Below are 18,713 nucleotides of genomic sequence, written 5' to 3' on the forward strand. Positions count from 1 at the left end.
ACAAGTGAATGTTATTCAAAAGAATCGCCCGGCCCCCATAGCTCGCAACCAGCGCCGGCGATATAAAAAGCACAAAGGCATATGATGTCGGCAAGGTCCGCTGGAACTGCTATCAAGGATATATTTGCAACCCGCCACATAGCATTGTTTCAGACGATTCCCCCCCACCCCGTATGTAACCTGTACTTACAGTGCACCGATGCAAAAGTCTGTCTATTATTGCTTTCACTGATTGAAATGTACTTGATTCCTCTGTATTGTATACTCTATGTCGATGAATGGTAATAAAAAGAAATCTAAAAAAAATCTAATGAGCCCGCCCACCTATTAAGAGTGTTGCCCTGTACACATACTATCTTTTATGTGAATTTCTTAAAGAAACGCGATATGCACACCATTGTGGCTAATGAATGACTTCACTGTTGTGACTTTCCACTGGGTTGGATGTTCCCCCTTATGTTCCGTGTCATGTCTATATTTTTGTATCAGAGAATTTCTGATTTAATCAGATGCTGTCCCTGTGTGGAACCTAACCTTTCAGCAATTGTTTCAATGTTCTTGATTGATTTACAAGTCGATTTCCTCTTTCATTCTTACGGTTATGTAGAAAAAAACAGATCTCATCTGTTTATCTGTGGCAGAAGGCTATGTTCCAGTCTGCTGCAAAAATCTCAGAACTTCTCTCTGTTCATAAATCTTACAGCTCAGTATTTTTTTTACTGTTGGATGTTTGAATACCACTGTTTTGGTGCTGGAGAAACAAAGTAGCATTGCCCTAAGGACATCATAACTCAACAGCACTGCCCTCTGTCCAAGAAGATTCCTACTTGAAGATTGTTATGAGCAAAATCCCATGACATTAAATTCCACTGGACACCAGAGGTCAGAAAGCAGGAGAATGTCTCAATTTGTGCTTTACAGACATCTCCAGCTGTCAGACGTCCTGGACCATCACAAAAGATTGAATTCCATAAAGTGAATCAAAATGGGAATGATTTACAAGATCAGAACATAATCTGACGTGCATCTTACCATCAAAGGACCACGTTGGCCAACCCTGGATGAGAGGCTTTAGTGCGCATAGACTCATGTAAAGCTTGATCTCCGAACGAGATCCAAGCTTAACTGGGTAGATCTGGCTTGCTAGGATGTTTCTTGAATATGCTCAAAACTTGTCCCTAGCAGAAGATGAGTTAAACACTTGCAGTGATGGTTGTTTGAAGTCTTAACAGAAGAAAAAATGTTTGAAAAGATACATGGTCTTTTTCAGCATTTTGTTACTAAGCATGGAATGGCCGAGACCAGGCTGATTAGGGACAGAAATTAGTCCCGCTTTCTACATTTATTTCGGATCTAGTTGATTTTTTTTACGGAAAGAGATGCCGCATGTCTGTAGCTAGTCTATATATTTAGTCCTGAGAGTTTTCCCACCTGTCCTCCCAACAGGTTTTACTTCATGATTCCTCAACAGAGAGATTTTTCTTGTGCTGTATTTTACTCCTGGCAATCTTCTGTCAACCTGCTAAGTAATCATTTGTTAACTTACAAAAATAAAGCAAACTTTAAGACCAGATGAATGTAGGTGTTAACATTTTGCATTTGGGTTTCTCCTGAGGCAGTGCATCAGCTTCTGTTGTGAAATCTCTTGTAAACAAAAAAAAACTAAAATTTGGTGTAGAGCCTGACCATAGCTTACTGTTGATTAGCTTTGGTACTCGTTTCCTTGCTTCTCGTTGGTTTAGCACCTACCTACTTCCGTTTTACTTCTTCAGGTGTTGTCCACGACGTGGAGCTTCCTGCAGCCAGTGTCCAAACACTGCGTGCTTCTGCAGGTGGTTGTACTTTTTAATTTTTTTTAATTTATTTATTTTGCTTTTTGGAGTTGCACTCAAGGAGAGTGCACATCTGAAGTCCGTCCACATCTCACCACCGTCCGTTGTCTTGCCCTGAAGCTTCTTCCACCCCCATCTTTGTGTTGCCTGCCTGCCATATTTAGCCCCCTGCCGCAATTTCCTTGCTACCTCACGACGCCCTTCACATCCTCATCCAGCTGTTGCTTGCTCCCTTCCACCATCCTTGGTCTTGTCCCAACCCCTTCCTCCCTCGTAGGTTATCCGTCCCATCATACTCTCTCTATCGTTCATTTTTGTGCCCCATCTCGCCCCCCCCCCCGACCTATCTCGCCACACAATAAAAAAACAACATTGACAAAGGCACATAGCTGCTGCTTACACGAGAGCAGGTTGCCTTTTTTCAGTTTTTTTTTTTAGGCATGTTACACAGCGGCATGGCTGAAAGTAGCCATGATGCAAAGCCGCCATGCTGCTGTACAACATGGCAAAACAAATTGACAAAGCCAATGTCTCACAATTGCGAAACCCATTGGCTTTGCCAATGCTTGCTTTTTTGGCTGTCTTCAAATGTTGTTTGTTCTGTGCACAAGAACCAGAATCAATCTCCCCACCACTTAAGTTGTACATCGGGCGAGATCTAAGCACACTTGTTGTCCATGGCAACATTGATTCCAGGACTTAAAAATGCAGGCTGTCCGCGATGTTTGTCTCCAATATTTGTTTGGTTATTCATTTATTTATTTATTTATTTTCTGCGAATGTTGAGAACCTGGACTGCTGAGTAAATGCTGGCTCCCCAAACAGATCCGTGTGTGTGCAGTATAAAGTAGGGTGCATCTGATTTTACTTTTTCTTTCAATGTTTTTCTCAGTCTTGATTATTGCAGTCATTGAAATGTTCAGCTATATGCACACGTCCTGGGGCTTATCAGACCTTGCCATGGAATCTTGAAGGTTTCTAGTTTGGCATTTCTTGGACTGCCGGAAGAATTTCAACCTTCCATAATTATCAAGGAAGGACTTGCTTCCAACTGCAATACTTCTGCACTCTTTATATCTGACGTGCAGCTCCAGAAGAAGCCAGTAAGAAAAACCTTAGAAACCCATAATACAGAGAGGCAAGAGCTAAGTATTTTGTTCCCTTTCTCAATAGGTTTGTAGCTAGACCTCAAAATCCAAGTGGCTAAGAGAAAGGGAAGATAAGGGGGGAGCAGAAGAAAGGAGCGGGCAATATTTGTCTGAAACCAGAGGGAAATGTTTCGGGGATAAGAGAGACTGTACCTGGGGATATTAAGCAAGCTTAAGGATAACCGTATATTGACTAGTTTAAAGCTGTTTGGCCTGGGTAGTTGTTCTGCACCTGTTCAGAGACTTTATCTTGCACTTGTTAGATTTCTCACTTCAGCTTTGGCAATGAAGAAACTTACTATGGGTTACAGGGTTGAGGATTGTTTGTGTTGGGTTGAATAAATTCGTGACAATCCCAACTCAGAAGTCTATCTTCCTTTGGCAAGGCTGCTAGGCACAATCTGTAGGTTAAATATGGAATCGCCACAAGTTAAAATCTTGGACAGCTAAAAACAAAAATTGCTCAAGCCCTCCATTTACCTGGGATTTCTGCGCTAGTCAGTAATTCATGAATGTTTCTATTTTTGTATCTTTAAAACCCATACGTGTATGTTAATTCATTATTTACATGCAACCTATTCTTAATATGCTCCACGAGTTAAACAGAACCTACTGCAAAAAGGACCATCGAACAATGCATTTCCAATCATAATCTTTTTGTAACCCTGACATTCAGGTGCATAAATAATAGAAGGGTGCAGTTAAAATATCTTCTTTCATGCTTAGTTGTAATTACAGTAGTAAAAATAAATCTTTTTATTATTTTCTTCAGGGGTGTTGATTATCTTATTCAAGTGCGCCTTTGTATATAGATATGCAAAATTCTGTATTGCTCATGCTTTTTTTTTTTTTCTAAATTTTTTTTCAAAGGGTGCCCAAAAGATTTTTTGGGAGTGCTAGCTTGTCTTGTACAGCACTAGTAGTGCATAAAGATTTGAGTATTACCCATCAACAGAAATAATAGCTATGACAACTCAGTTGGTACAGACGGGTATCCCAAGAGTCCCTAACGTAGGGACTAAAATTGGAAGATGAATTCTTGATCGATAGTCTGTTTAGGTCGAGTGCTTTCCCCTATGTCTAGACATGCCAGTTGCTTCTCCATATATGCTGCTTTTTCATATGTATGAAGACGTGTTTTTGATCTGATTTCTTTGTTTATTTTAGGACACTCAGGAGAAGGAAGCTGTCCCCCCAGAAAAGGCAGAAGAGCAGAAATTAAAAGCCAAATATCCCAGCTTAGGACAGAAGCCAGGTGGATCAGACTTTTTGATGAAAAGGCTTCAGAAAGGGGTACGTGTTCAGTAATCCGGCTGTAAGAAAGACTCTGTTTAGCATGGTAGACCGTAAATGTACCTAGACCACATAACTGAGTGACAAACCCAGCTATTTGATTTGTTGGTCAGCGAAACTGTTAAGGGAGGAAGAAGGGATTAAATGTGCAAGCTCACACTTAATTATTTCCAGTTTATTTTTCCCCATTAGTAAGTTGCCTGTATGGGTCACTTTCAGATATAACTGGGTCGGTAGGGAATGCAGTGTAAGTGTTCATTATTGTCCTTTTACTGATTATGTTTTGAAGTCTTTACTAAAAATTCAGAACCAGCTACTGTGACTAGAGAGATACACAGCGTTTTCTTTTTTACAGACTTTAGATGTCACTTATTTTGCTGTTTAAGTCGCACGATTACTTTATGCCTGGAAAAATAACCTTTTTATTTCCACTTGCCCAACCTAGCACATCTATGGTTGCGTAACCTTCTAGAATCCATTGGGGGTGGGATTGGTCACGTAAAACTGTCCTAGCTTAGACATCAAATACCTGTTGTTGAGACCAAATTAAAATCCCACAGGTTATCTTATTGTGCCTTATTCTTTTTAAACTACATGGTGCAGTTCGGTAGGTTCAGAACACTGTAACTTTGGAAATTAGACTGATCAGAGAAGCTAAGTAACAGATGGACAATGAAGCGAGGAACTTTTAAAAAGCATGCACAACCTGTGAGTCATAAAAATTAATGCCCTTTTAAAAAATAAAAAAAAAGTTAGACTATTCCTAAGAAACTGGTTATTAGTTGAGTAAGTACCAACCTCAGGTAATAATCACATCATTGACAGGCTGAACCACTAAAGCCACTACATTAACCTGAGTGCAACCCCCTGTTGCTATGGCACAGAACGGACAGGCTTAACTTGGAAGCAATGTTTAAAGTAATTATGCAGTCCTAAAATGGTAAAGCTGAAATGCAAAACAATAAGAATCCCAAAACGAATTACAAAAATATAGTAAAAGTTAATAAAATGACCCCAATATGTAAAAAATCCAATAAGGGGAACGAGAGAAATGAATTTTAAAGTTTTAGTAGCAATAGTGGCAAGAAGAACGAAGTGCAAATGATAATAAACGGTCATGGTAGAACCAGACGTATGCGCAGTTTGACGCTGACCAAGGTGGCGCATGAGTTTTATACACTAACCAGTTTAATCCTGGTCAAAGAATTTACTTGCAAGGTCCAGTCCAAGTTGAATTAACACCAGGCAGTTGCTGGAAAAGGTGTCTTGTAGCTTGAACATGAGGTCAGCCTTATGACCATTAAAATCCACAAGAGCTGATCTAGCCTTCTCAGGTCTCAGACAGCAGTTGCATACGTATACGTAGCACAAGCTTGTGGGTGGGAATGACCTAGGCTAATCCTGCCGACTTTGGGCGTTTTCAAGATAGCCAAAGTTTTCAGCCACACTAAACCTGGGGGTGGGGGATGTAGGTAGAAGTCTGGTCAAATAAAGCTGAGCTTTTAGCAAGCAGAGTATGGCTCACAAACATTGTTCTGCCATTATATTTCTCTCCTTTGAAGTCTACTGTAAATGTTTATGTACACCTATAAAACAGGTTCTGACACTGAACTGTCATAGAGGCCCACAGTGATTGGGGCCTGACTGGCTGGGGAGACAACAGAAGGGTGCTGCAAAAGTGTCAGATGACATTTGCCTGTGACAGCGGAGGCCTCTTTGAAGTGCGTCTCGGGCCTGCTGAGACTTTCCCTATGATGCATAAGAAAAGCCCCAGCAGACCTGTCCAGCAGAATGTGACATTCAAGAAGGACTTGATACATAATGTCGAAGGATCCTCGCAGCTCCCTTTGCATGTTCTGTTCAGAGGGGTCGTCTCAGCCCATTCACGTTGGCCTGTTGTTTTTCTCCTAGGAGCAACGTCATGCCTATTTAAATGCTAATTACTTGCTGACGAAAGTAGGTGAACAAAATGCAGATTTAACGTTGGGACCTCAGGCAGGGCAATGGTAACTTTAAAAAAATGTTGTTTCCGTAATATTTAAAACAAATCTGACTCCACTATTTAATTAGATTTTTAACAGCTATTACAAATATTTGTCTAACTATATTTCTCCAGTACTGGGGTGTCTTTCATAGATTCACATGCTTGAATATTCCCCGTCGTCGGAGTGAGAGTCCCACGGTAAATAATATAGCAATATATACAGTCAATATATATATATATATATATATATATATATATATATATATATATATATATATGTGTGTGTAATCATATAAAAACAGAGATATAAGTAAGTGATAAACATCAAGAATGTCCCTATATGAAATCTCCATAGAGATACATGGAAAGAGAAGAAAGACATTCGCAGTCTATCTCTGTCATTATGTTAGTCCAAACTACGGCCAATCAGGCGCCAGCTCCTCTCTAGAACCTTCTCCTCAGAGCTCCTCACCTCAGATTTTCTACCGCACGTCGTGTGACAGGGAGTCTCCCTGAGCTCTGTTCAGTTTTTCTCTTCAACATGTCTTCAAGTAAGAAGTCTTTGTTTAGACCTTGTTCCTCTTGTGGAAAGCTACGTTTGTTCTCAGAAGATCCACACAGTAAGTGTATTTACTGTCTTTACCCTGACCACGAAGTGGGTAAATGTAAATTCTGTAGAACTTTTTCTACAAAAACTTTGAAAGACATGGAAGGCCGTCTCTTGTTGTGGCTCCAGAGACTTAAGGATAAGGATGAAGTAGTTTCTGAGGTAGAAAGCTTTACTTCTGGCCGTTCCCACACAGCCTCTAAACGCAGTAGTGTACAAGACCTACCTTCGCCTTTTCTTAAAAAGAAGAAAATGTCTCTGTCTATGACATCTGCCACGTCTTCTTCCATGGCTACTGCGTTGTCGCCCACGAGACCTAGTTCTCAGGCTGCTGAGGCTTCGACTTCCCAGTTTTCTGGCAAAAAAAACTGGCTTCTTCGTCGACGAGCCTTCCGGCGACGAAATTCGCAGTTTCCTGCTCGTCGACGGTGACTCTGACTACGACGTCAGCATCAAGATCGTCGTCGACGGCGGCCCCGTCGACGTTGTCGTCGTCGACGATGATCATCAGTACTATAAAGACTGTGTCATCTGTATTGCATCGTCGCCGACGAAGAAAGAAAAGACCTCGTCGACGTTACCATCGTCGTCTAAGATTGCAAAATCTGCCTCGTCGGCGATTTAGTTGTCGATTGATTCGTCGACGAAGAAAAAGAAGAACTCGTCGTCGTTCCCGTCGACGTCTATCCCGTCGATGACGACTCCGTCGATGACGACTCCGTCGACGGTGGTTCTGTCGACGGTGGTTCTGTCGACGGTGGTTCTGTCGACGGTGGTTCTGTCGCTGTTGGTTCCGTCGCTGTTGGTTCCGTCGACGAAGATGTCGTCAGTGACCTCTATACCTCAGATCCCGTCGACGGCAGTCTCATCGGTGAAAATAAAGATTAAAAGAACACAGAGGTCATTAAATACACAAATATATTCCGCGTCTTCAGCGACTACTTCGTCTTTTGCTGCTTCTCCCTTGTTGCCATTGCCACCAAGTAGTCGGCATGAGGTCATACCTTTGGATGATTCCCACCTTCCTTCACCTTTGTTTGCAACTGATTCGGATCAAGATTCAGAAGAAGGTTTACCTGAATCGTTTGGAACGGCACACAGTCCGTCGGATTTAATAATAAAATGCCAGGATGAAACTAGTGAGGACGAGGAAAGGTTTTACCAGGAGGAAATTCCTATGGAAGGACAAACTGCGACGTTACCACTGTCGCTTATTACAAATCTTCAACTCATGTTGGACGATTATAATCGGCGTTTTCCTCTAACACCACAAGAGTCTGTAGTTCCGGCTACGCCAGTGGTACCAACATCTATATCGAAACCAATTCCAGTTGTAATACCTTCAGTACCGCTCAGACAATCATCAGCTCTGACATTACCTCATCAAGAAACTGAAGAGGAAGTTCCTCAGGACAGGGAAGATGGTGAGATCCTGGATGATGGGGGCGATGGTGATGAGGATGATGACGATATGGCGGAGTGGGAAGACTACCATGCCCAGACACCATCTCCCTCTCCGGTGGTACCTGGTGACTCACCACCTGTTGACATTGCAAGTTTTCACCAGTTGATGGATAGGGCAGCCCAACGGTTCAAATTAACAACGGAACATAAAGAGGAGGATTGTTTCCTGTACGATTTTAAAAATCAGCCTTTCAAGCAGACACATACAATCCCTATTATCGAATTCATTTGGGAGGAAGGCAAAAAGATAATGAAGACACCAAATAGCCTTCCGGCACAAGTGCCTAGACTGGAGAAAAAGTATAAGTCACCATTAGGAGCTCCAGCGTGCCTCACTGGTCAATCAAAACCAGATTCTGTAATCACACAGGCAGCGCAACGTCGGGCTAGAAACCCTGCGTCTACGATCACTGCACCACCTGATCGTGAGGGACGTCGATTGGATGCCATAGGGCGAAAATTTTCATCAATAGCTTCCACCATTGTAAGAGCGGCTAATGCCTTAGCCATCTTAGGTCGTTACGACCTTCAAGTATGGGCGGATATATCAGCTCTAGTTGAAAAACTGCCTGAGACGTCTAGGAGTGAAGCTGTGAAGCTACTCCAAGAGGGAGAGAGTACTTCTGCAGAGATAATTGACTGTGCAGTGGATATCGCATGTACGGGGTTCCGTCAACTTGCTGGAGCGGCGGTATTGCGCAGACAAGGTTGGTTGCGCTCAACATCCTTTCGCCAGGAGGTGCAGGCAATGATATTAGATATGGCATATGACGGAGAAGCTTTATTTGGAGATCATGTCGATGAAGCTCTCCAATCGATAAAAAAGGATGCAGAGACTGCTCGATCTCTGGGTACATTACAATTTTAAAAACAGCCCTTTTGGGGTGCACGCGGACACGGTACCTCCTCTAATTTTCGGAAAGGAAGCAACCAGTATAGACCATACAACCAGGGTTCCAACCGTTATTCCTATAGTCAACAACAATCCTCTCGACAGCAGTCTTCCAAGACTTACAGAGGTAAATCCTCGTACAGAGGTTCCACTTCTAAAAGACAATGACTTGTGTCAGTCCCAGAAAATTGGAGGTCGAATCTCACTGTACTGTTCTCAATGGTCGTCCATAACAAAGGACCGTTGGGTTCTGGACATTGTAGAAAGAGGTCACACCTTAGAGTTCATCGAATTCCCTCCACCTACGCCACCTACCGGACCACCACCGGCTCATATCAAGGAACTTTTTCATCAAGTTCAACTTCTACTGCGCAAGGGAGCCATAGAGGTAGTACCATCATCTCAAAGGGGAAAAGGATTTTATTCCCGATTCTTCCTTATCACCAAAAAGAACGGGGAATGGAGGCCCATACTAGATCTGAGGGCTCTCAACAGGGGTTGTTGTAGTTGGGTTGGAATCCTGGCTATACGACCCCAATGTACCCGCCTAATCCCTTCATACAGAATGCTTTTTTAGAAAGAGGCCAAAGGGGCAAAGGTCGGCGGAGAGGGGCCAACCAAAGGGTGCAGTGGGTACAAGACGACCCAGTGGGCAACCACACCCGGAGCAAGCAACAACAGGACCAAATGACCGCGGGACCGAGCACTTCAACAGCTTGATAGTCAATTTATCAAACAAAACATTGACTGTTCATGAGAGGACCATACTAGAAAAGGGATTAGGATTTGTTCCATCAGCACGTCCTGATAAATTCCGTCTTCATTGTGAACTTTCAGCATTCTTCAGGAAATTAAAACTAAAAGCTTTCTTTGAAGAACGCACCATAGGGGATGCAGAATCTGACGAAGGGGATACCCCTCTACGGCCGAAATCTACTTTCATCCCTCCCCCACATACTGTACCTGTGGAAATCACAACCTTTGAGCGTGCAGTTTTTGCAGAAATTGAGAATCTGGATACCCCCACAAATTTTAAAAATCTCAGAGCAGAAGAATATAGAGCTATCACCTCTCTGCGCTCGGATCCTAATCTCACCATAAAACCTGCAGACAAGGGGGGTGCAGTTTTACTACTGAATACTGTCGATTACAATCAGGACTGCCTAAGGCTTCTCAGTGATCGTAGGAATTACACACCACTCCTGAATGACCCCTCTAAGGATCTGAGAAATCAGATCAAGTGCATAGTAGAAGAAGCACAGACACAAGGCATCATCACCAGGCCTGAAGCACGATTCCTAACCGAATGTCCGGGTACTATCCCATATTTTTACAGGCTTCCAAAGATCCATAAAGAGAGACTCCCTCCCCCCGGGCGTCCTATAGTCTCGGGGATTGGCTCCCTTTTGGAACCCCTGTCACGGTTCTGCGATCATTTCCTGAAGCCTTTGGTCCAACAATCGTCAACATACCTCAAAGATACTAAGGACTTACTGAAGCTTCTAAACAACATTACGTGCTCAGAGAACACCATGCTGGTAACATTGGACATCGAAAGTTTATATACGAGCATTCCCCAGGACGAAACCATAATGGTCCTGGAGGAATCCCTGAACTCCCATCCATGGGAGTATAGAACTACCAAGGAGTTCATCATTCAATGTGCCACTCTGGCCTTAAAAAAGAACTTTTTTGAATACCAGGGACACCTCTATCTCCAATCCACAGGTACTTCCATGGGAAGTACCTTTGCTCCCAGCGTGGCTGGATTGTATGTATACGATTTTGAACAAAAGTTCATCCTCCCTGGCTCCAACTCATATCGATCCTCCATAGGCTTATGGAAACGGTACATAGATGATGTACTACTGACCTGGCAAGGCAGTATCAACACCCTCCAGACTTTCCTTACTTGGCTGAATACCTTGGATTCAAACTTGAGGTTCACTCACACGTATGACCCTTCTGAAGTAGTATTCCTTGATGTAGTGATCACAAAGACACAAGGTACACTTCACACCAGGACATATTATAAACCCACCTCCAGGAATAACCTCCTTGATTTTACGAGCTTCCATCCTCGTACACTGAGGGAGAATTTGCCCTATGGACAATTTCTCCGTCTTCCACGGAATTGTACTTCTCTGAGCGACTTTAAAATCCAATCGCATGATCTGACCACTAAACTGACAGCCAGAGGGTACCCCTCCCCTCTTCTTTCTAGAAGCTATAAACGTGCTAGAAATCAACCTAGGGAAGTGCTTCTGATAGACTATGTGAAAGAAGCTGCTCCCATTCCACTAACATGTGTCGCCACCTATAGCACCTTATCCAACAAATTGAAGAAAGCCATCACTAAACACTGGGGCATCATTAACAGCATCAATCGCAAATGGGAAAAACCTCTCTTTTCCTTCAAACGTGCACAGAGCCTACGCAACAGTCTTGTACACACACGCTCCTTCGCACAATCTGACACAACTCAAAGGTCTATTACTGAAGCTTGGGGCTTTCCCAAGGTTACTGGACATTTTCCTTGCTCTGATTGCAGCATATGTCATTTGACTTCACATTCAAAAACTCTAGATCTTGAACCCAATCGGATCTGGACCCAAAGAGGACATACTAACTGTAACACGTCCAATGTAATCTACTTAATTACATGTCCCTGCGGTCTACGATACGTAGGGATGACCACGAGGAAGGTCAAACTCCGGATATGTGAACATCGGAGTAACATCAGGTGTAAGCGCGTCACCACAAAACTGAGTGAGCATTTTCTATCTGTCAACCACACAGTAAATGACCTAAAATGGACTATTATTGAAGAGATCTCAGGAGGTAATAACATTCCGAAAATCCTTTTTGAAAAGGAGCAAAGATGGGTTTACCCGTTTGGGTACTAACCTTCATGGCCTGAATGATAATATACCTTGGACCACTATTTTATAACCATCCAGATGTACAGATGATGTTCACCATCCATCTCTGTTCAGATCCGGCCTGGGTTTCATTCATTCCTTTCTCCTCCATCTAGAGACATTGGCAAGTAATTCTTTATATACATTTCACTACTCTATGTCCCTAGGAGATCACATGTACTCAACACTTGTGATAGACAATCCTTCTGATTTGATACAGCAATCCCTGTTAAGATGAGACACTCATTTCATTGTATATAAAAAAATGTTTTTAACTGTCTTGGGGCTGTCTCTAATCTTTCCACTAACACACAGGGTATTTTTCTTGAAAACGCTCTCCATGTTGTATATTCCCTTTTGGCTTCGTGACAGTCTACTCATACTAGCCACCCTGAATAAAGTTTTTTTGCACTTTTTTTCATCCTTCGCGTCGCTCAACATTGTGAACGACTTTTTCTTACTTGCAACGCCATTGGTTGCACAGACTTCATACCAACCTATCACAGTGTAGTTTGGTGTAGAGTGACCAATCCCGTGTACCCTTTCTCTCCTCCACTGGGGCTCTGAACACCTCTTATTCGAGCGTCCCGCCATGGATCTTTACATTCCGGACCCGGTGGCAAGAGGCTTTCTAGGTTACATACGGGTGCTGAGCAGCAAGGGCGTAAGTTATCTTCACAGCTCCCGTCTTTCTCGGTAAGCGGAATCACAGTTCCTCCGCTTGAGGTCGTGATCCTTTTTCTTTCTTTCTTCTCTCCTTGTCGGGTGTGCCATATTGCTCCCACCCCCCTCCCGGGATCCTTGAGGCTTCAAACGGATATGCCTCTTAGTAAGATGTTCTTCTTTCCCCCTCCTTGCATGTTAAGTCTTAGTAGACTTACATAGGGGCACGCTCCGTTATGCCCTAGTCCATTTACGTCTTTAGAGTGTCACGTTGAGTTCCAATTCCACCTGCGCTCCGATATACCATTTTAGACACGTTATTCAGGATAAACAGCAAAGGTTTTATCCTGCACCGATATCCGGATAATCCTAGGTGCACTGTTTTCACCATTTTTGCACCTGAGGTAGATGTTAGTGGCACTTTCTCATTTGAGCACTAAAGTTTTCAACCTTATAGTATTCTATTACGAGTTGGACATCGACATTTACAACTCTTTTATGTTTTGTCTTTTGTTTGTGTGTCTTTCTAAACATGAGAATAAACTCGTTTCTCTCCACCATTATATTTCTTGGCGTATTTTTCACTGTAAATACTTTTTCACACAGAAGTCCACGGAAGGGTGAACCTTAGCGCGTTCATACCACCGGGACTCTGCACCTCCACTCTGGTCCTGAAGAAAGCCTGCTGAACATTCACTAAGGCAGAAACCTGTTGACCGCCGCGGAGTGAAACAGGTCTTCTATTTTTTTGACCTTCACTCCTTTTAACTTTTTCCAATTAGCAAAACTATTAAAATTCATTTTTGACTCAATTGGAAATTTTAAATTCACTGTCACCTCACACGAACCCCGCTCCGCAGTAATCTGGCGTTGCAGCACACTGGGATGACATTCGGTCATCCCAGTGGAGCCCGATGATGAAGCATGTCACCAACCAGGTTGGCGAGTGAGGGCTTTATACCTAATGGGTATCATCTGTGTAGGTCTGCTTTCTTCTCAACAACATACTAGTTTGTTCTGAATCTGCGGACCATTGCTCCTCTTTTAAGTAGTGTCTTGTTTACATTACACTGACTTTGTTGTTTTATACGGCTCTCAACAAGTATCTAAAACAATCCTTTCGTATGTTAACGCTTGTCGAGATCTTGCGATTACTCTCACAGGGAGATTTCATGGCAACAATCGATCTCCAAGATGCATATTTTCATATCCCCATACTAAATCGGCATCGGAAATTTCTACACTTTCGAGTGGGTCGAAAGGATTTCCAGTTCAAGGTATTACCATTCGGTCTACGTTCAGCCCCTCGAGTGTTTACAAAGGTACTCGCTCCTGTGGTAGCGTTCCTACGTCTCCAGGGTGTTCAGATCTTCCCATATCTGGACGACTGTCTCCTAAAATCACAATCGGAAGATCAACTTCTACAGGACACACGTCTTTGCCAAGAGGTGTTTCGCTCCTTAGGGCTTTCTATAAACTCCTCAAAGTCCCATCTGCAACCTTCTCCTCGCAAGGATTTTCTGGGAGCAACATTGGATACAGTGTCAGCAAGAGCATTTCTCTCCCAAGACCGTCTACAAAGGATTCTTCGACTGGTAACCCTTATCAGATCAAAAAGATCAGTTTCTGTAAGACTATTGAAGTCATTTCTGGGGATGGCGTCATCGTGCATTGCCTTGATCTCTCATTGCAGATTAAGAACACGCCCCATCCAAGAAGAACTAGACATTCAATGGCGTCAGATTACGGGTTCATTCAACGACGTTATAAACGTCACAGATCGGATGAAGTCGGCACTCAAATGGTGGACACAACCGTTGAATCTAACAGAAGGGATTTCATTTCTGTTGGCAGTCCCAGACATGACCATAACAACAGACGCCTCTCTGGAAGGATGGGGTGCTCATCTGGAGGATTTGTCAGTAGAGGGGAAGTGGACGATGTGTCAAACAACCTGGCACATCAACAGGCTGGAACTCATGGCTATATTTCTAGCTCTCAAGTCGTTCCTTCCTTTAATCCAGGGAGAAACAGTCCTAATTCAGACGGACAATACCACCTGCATGCACTACATCAACAAGCAGGGCGGAACAAAATCTCCGAAACTGTCACGACTAGCTCAGTCGATCTGGGATTGGTCTCTCGACCATCGCATCACAATTGCATCAGTTCATCTACCAGGGGTATCCAATATCCTAGCGGATTCCCTGAGCAGTTCCTCCTCGTCGACCCACGAATGGGAGTTACATCAGCCAACTCTAGAGATGATATTTCGACGATGAGGTCGTCCACAGCTGGATCTCTTTGCCACACCGGAGAACTGGAAATGCCGAGATTATGCAAGCTGGCATCCCCATCAAGGATCACGGGGCAATGCCCTTTTGATGAACTGGTACAATCTGTTTGCCTGCGCTTTTCCCCCAATCCCTTTCGTACCTCGAGTTCTGTGGAAGATGCGGAGGCAGCCCTGCCATCTACTTCTCATAGCCCCACGATGGCCTCGACAGGCATGGTTCCCGGAACTACTCCTTCTGTCCCAATGCGAACCAATCCTCCTACATCCTCGAGCAGATCTACTCACAATGAGCAAGGGGAAAATTTGTCATCCGAATCCCTCATCACTGAGCTTATCAGCTTGGAACCTGAGCACTGTGAATTTGCCCATCTAGACATTCCACAGGACTGTAGAGACATCTTGGCTCAGGCGAGGGCTCCTTCTACGATAAAAACGTACAAGTTATAATGGAGGAGATTCTGCCATTGGTGTGCATCTAATGGGGTTCATCCATTTCACTCTACACCAGAACAATTGCTACCGTTCTTCTTGCAATTAGCTAATTCCGGACTTTCTCATGCAACCTTGAGAGTTTTTCTGGCGGCAATTTCCCGTTTCCGTCAGGATGGTTCAACTTCCCTTTGTTCTTCAAGGAAAATCCATCAATTCTTCAAAGGGTTGTTTCGCAAATTTCCACCTGTTAGACGCCCTCCTCCGTTGTGGCATCTTAACATCGTGTTGGCACAACTAATGAGACCACCGTTCGAACCTATACACAAGGTCGATTTAAAGTATCTGACATGGAAGGTGGCTCTTCTAGCGCTAACGTCTTCACGTCGCGTCAGTGACATTCATGCATTTACAATAAATCCTCATTTCCTACAGTTCAAACCAGATTCTGTAGTACTGCGCACTAATCCAACTTTCTTGCCTAAGGTGCCTTCAGACTTTCATATTAACGAGCCAGTGATCTTAAAGACTCTTTGCTAATCCTCAAACTCCTGCGGAGCAAAGATTACATTCCTTGGATGTGAAACGATGTTTAAAGTTCTACATCAACAGAACAGCTTCTTTTAGAAAGTCTGATCAACTCTTCATAGCTTATGGACGCTGTCACAAAGGACGTCCAGTTACAAAACCGACTATTGCACGTTGGGTTTCAAAGCCATCGTCTTCTGCCATCAAAAGGCAAACAAGCCTTTGCCGTCACCAGTGAGAGCTCACTCCACTAGAGCAATGTCATCCTCAACTGCCTTATTTGCTGGAGTGCCTTTACATCAGATCTGCAGAGCAGTTGCGTGGTCGAGCAGACATACGTTTACTAGACACTACTGCTTGGCAACTTTAAACGAAGAGGATGCTGCAGTTGGGCAGGCAGTGCTTCGCAATCTTTTTAAATAAGGTGAGCCTCTTCCTTCCCTCCTCCATATTGTTTCCATTTACCGTTGAAATAATGGTTCATTTACACTTGTATAGATATTCAGTAATATCATATATATAAGGATATTGATTGGCATTACAATTTTTAGTGCTGTTATGACTATGGAAACAATGATAATTGTTACTGCTAGCTATTCTATATTCAAGCATGTGAATCTATGAAAGACACCCCAATACTGGAGAAGAACAATTGTTACTTACCTGTAAACAGGTGGTTCTCCAGTATTGGTGTCTTTCATAGATTCACATGCGACCCTCCCTCCTCCCTTCAGAGGCTCTCTTCTCCTTATACACTCTAAAGTCACTTTGGTGCTACGAAAATCTGAAGTGAGGAGCTCGGAGGAGAAGGTTCTAGAGAGGAGCTGGCGCCTGATTGGCCGTAGTTTGGACTAACATAATGACAGAGATAGATTGCGAATGTCTTTTTTCTCTTTCCATGTATCTCTATGGAGATTTCATATAGGGACATTCTTGATGTTTATCACTTATATCTCTGTTTTTATATGATTACTTATGTATATATATATATATTATGACTGTATATATTGCTATATTATTTACCGTGGGACTCCCACTCCGACGACGGGGAATATTCAAGCATGTGAATCTATGAAAGACACCAATACTGGAGAACCACCTGTTTACAGGTAAGTAACAATTGTTCTTCTAAATAATTCCATTCCCCAAGATATAGGATTAGCATTTAACCCTTTCGCTGCGGCGGGAAGTCCGCCGCTGCGCTGGGGGGGGTTTGGGGGTGGCGCGGTGCTCATGACGGAACCGCTCCGTCATGAGCCGCGGTTGAGCTGTGCTCATGACGGAGTGGTTCCGTCATGACTCCGCCCACTGCGCTAATCGCCCGCACAGGCGGGGAATTAGCGCTGCGTGGGCGGCGCGACCGCCAACGGCCGCAGCATGACGGAACCACTCCGTCATGAGCACACGGCGACCGTGGCTCATGACGGAGTGGTTCCGTCATGAGTGGGGAAGGGGTTAATATTGCATCCCAGTGTTTTCCTATGGAACAGCTAAACCTGCTACAGTGAAAATAGCTTTAAGGGCATTTTCAGTGCAAGACCTGTTTAACAGTAAATCTTTATATATCTTTCTTTTAAATAACATACACCCTACCTTTTATAGGCAATAGGGGCTACCTAGGGACGTCTTATAAATATTTAAAAGGAAAGATTAGGCCTGTCAAATGAGGTTATGTTAGACCAGTCAAATTTTTGCAGTTAGAATGTGCACAGCCCTTTTACTGGTGGCAGGCCTGCTGCCATGTTTACTTTGCCACTCTAGTGGATGGTACAGTGGTTGCTGCAGTCCAGTTGTGACACTTAATTTTCTGGCACAGAGTACACATTAGTACCACACACTAGGGACTTGTAGGCAAGCTAAATATGCCAATCGGAATTATACTAGTTGTACTATGCTGAAAGGAGGAGCACAAGCACTTTACCAGTGGTTAGCACTGGTAAAGTGCACAGAGATCTATTACTAGCAAAAATAAGGTTCAGCAAAAAATTACAGGGCGACTCGACAAAGAGCAAATTTCCAAAACCATTCAGAACTCTGTCCCTCTCACCCTTTGTGGTGCTGTGCCGTAGAACACACATTTGGTATGTGCAGGCTCTCTGGGCTGATTTAAAGTTTGCGCAAACATTATAATAGATGACACTTTACTGTGGTGTTCAGAATATTTTCCATTGTAAAATATTAAAGTGAATGTATTATTATTTTTTTAATAAACACTTCTGGTGGCACCAGTAGTGAAGCATTCACAGTGCACATCGAAGGGCACAGATAAAAGCAACTGTTTCGTTTTAGATGGTGGTGGCTACAAACGTCAATGGCTTATAATATTGTCATTACATGAGTTTGTAATATATTATCAGGTTGTGTTGTAAACTGCTTTAGGCAATGCTCTGAGATACAACGAACTTTGAAAACGTAATTGATCAGTTTAAATTTAAAACAATTTTGATAAATAGCTGCAAGAATTAAATGTAGAGGCTTGATCTGGGGCATTATTTCGACCAGTAGGCAAGGACAAAGACTCCATTGTAGTGACTTCAAAAGAGCAGCGTCCAGAATGAACTCTCTAAGAGTCTTTTGTTTTTAACGTCCTATGTCCAATCCTCAGTATAGCACACATGAAAATTGTTATTTCTATGTGCAGTGTTCTGTTGGTAAC

At 43.2% G+C, this 18,713-nt stretch overlaps 1 protein-coding gene across 2 annotated transcripts in view; it reads left to right on the plus strand.

Moving 5' to 3' along the window:
• ENSA (endosulfine alpha) overlaps positions 1-18,713 on the plus strand; it is a 42,247-nt gene that overhangs the window by 19,225 nt on the left and 4,309 nt on the right. For both annotated transcript variants that reach the window (XM_085638123.1, XM_085638122.1), the window contains exon 2: positions 4,148-4,273. In XM_085638123.1, coding sequence (XP_085494249.1) covers positions 4,148-4,273 — 126 coding nt within the window. The remainder of the gene's footprint in view (positions 1-4,147; positions 4,274-18,713) is intronic.

This window comes from Triturus cristatus, chromosome 12, assembly GCF_964204655.1.
Source record: "Triturus cristatus chromosome 12, aTriCri1.1, whole genome shotgun sequence".
Lineage (NCBI taxonomy): Eukaryota > Metazoa > Chordata > Amphibia > Caudata > Salamandridae > Triturus > Triturus cristatus.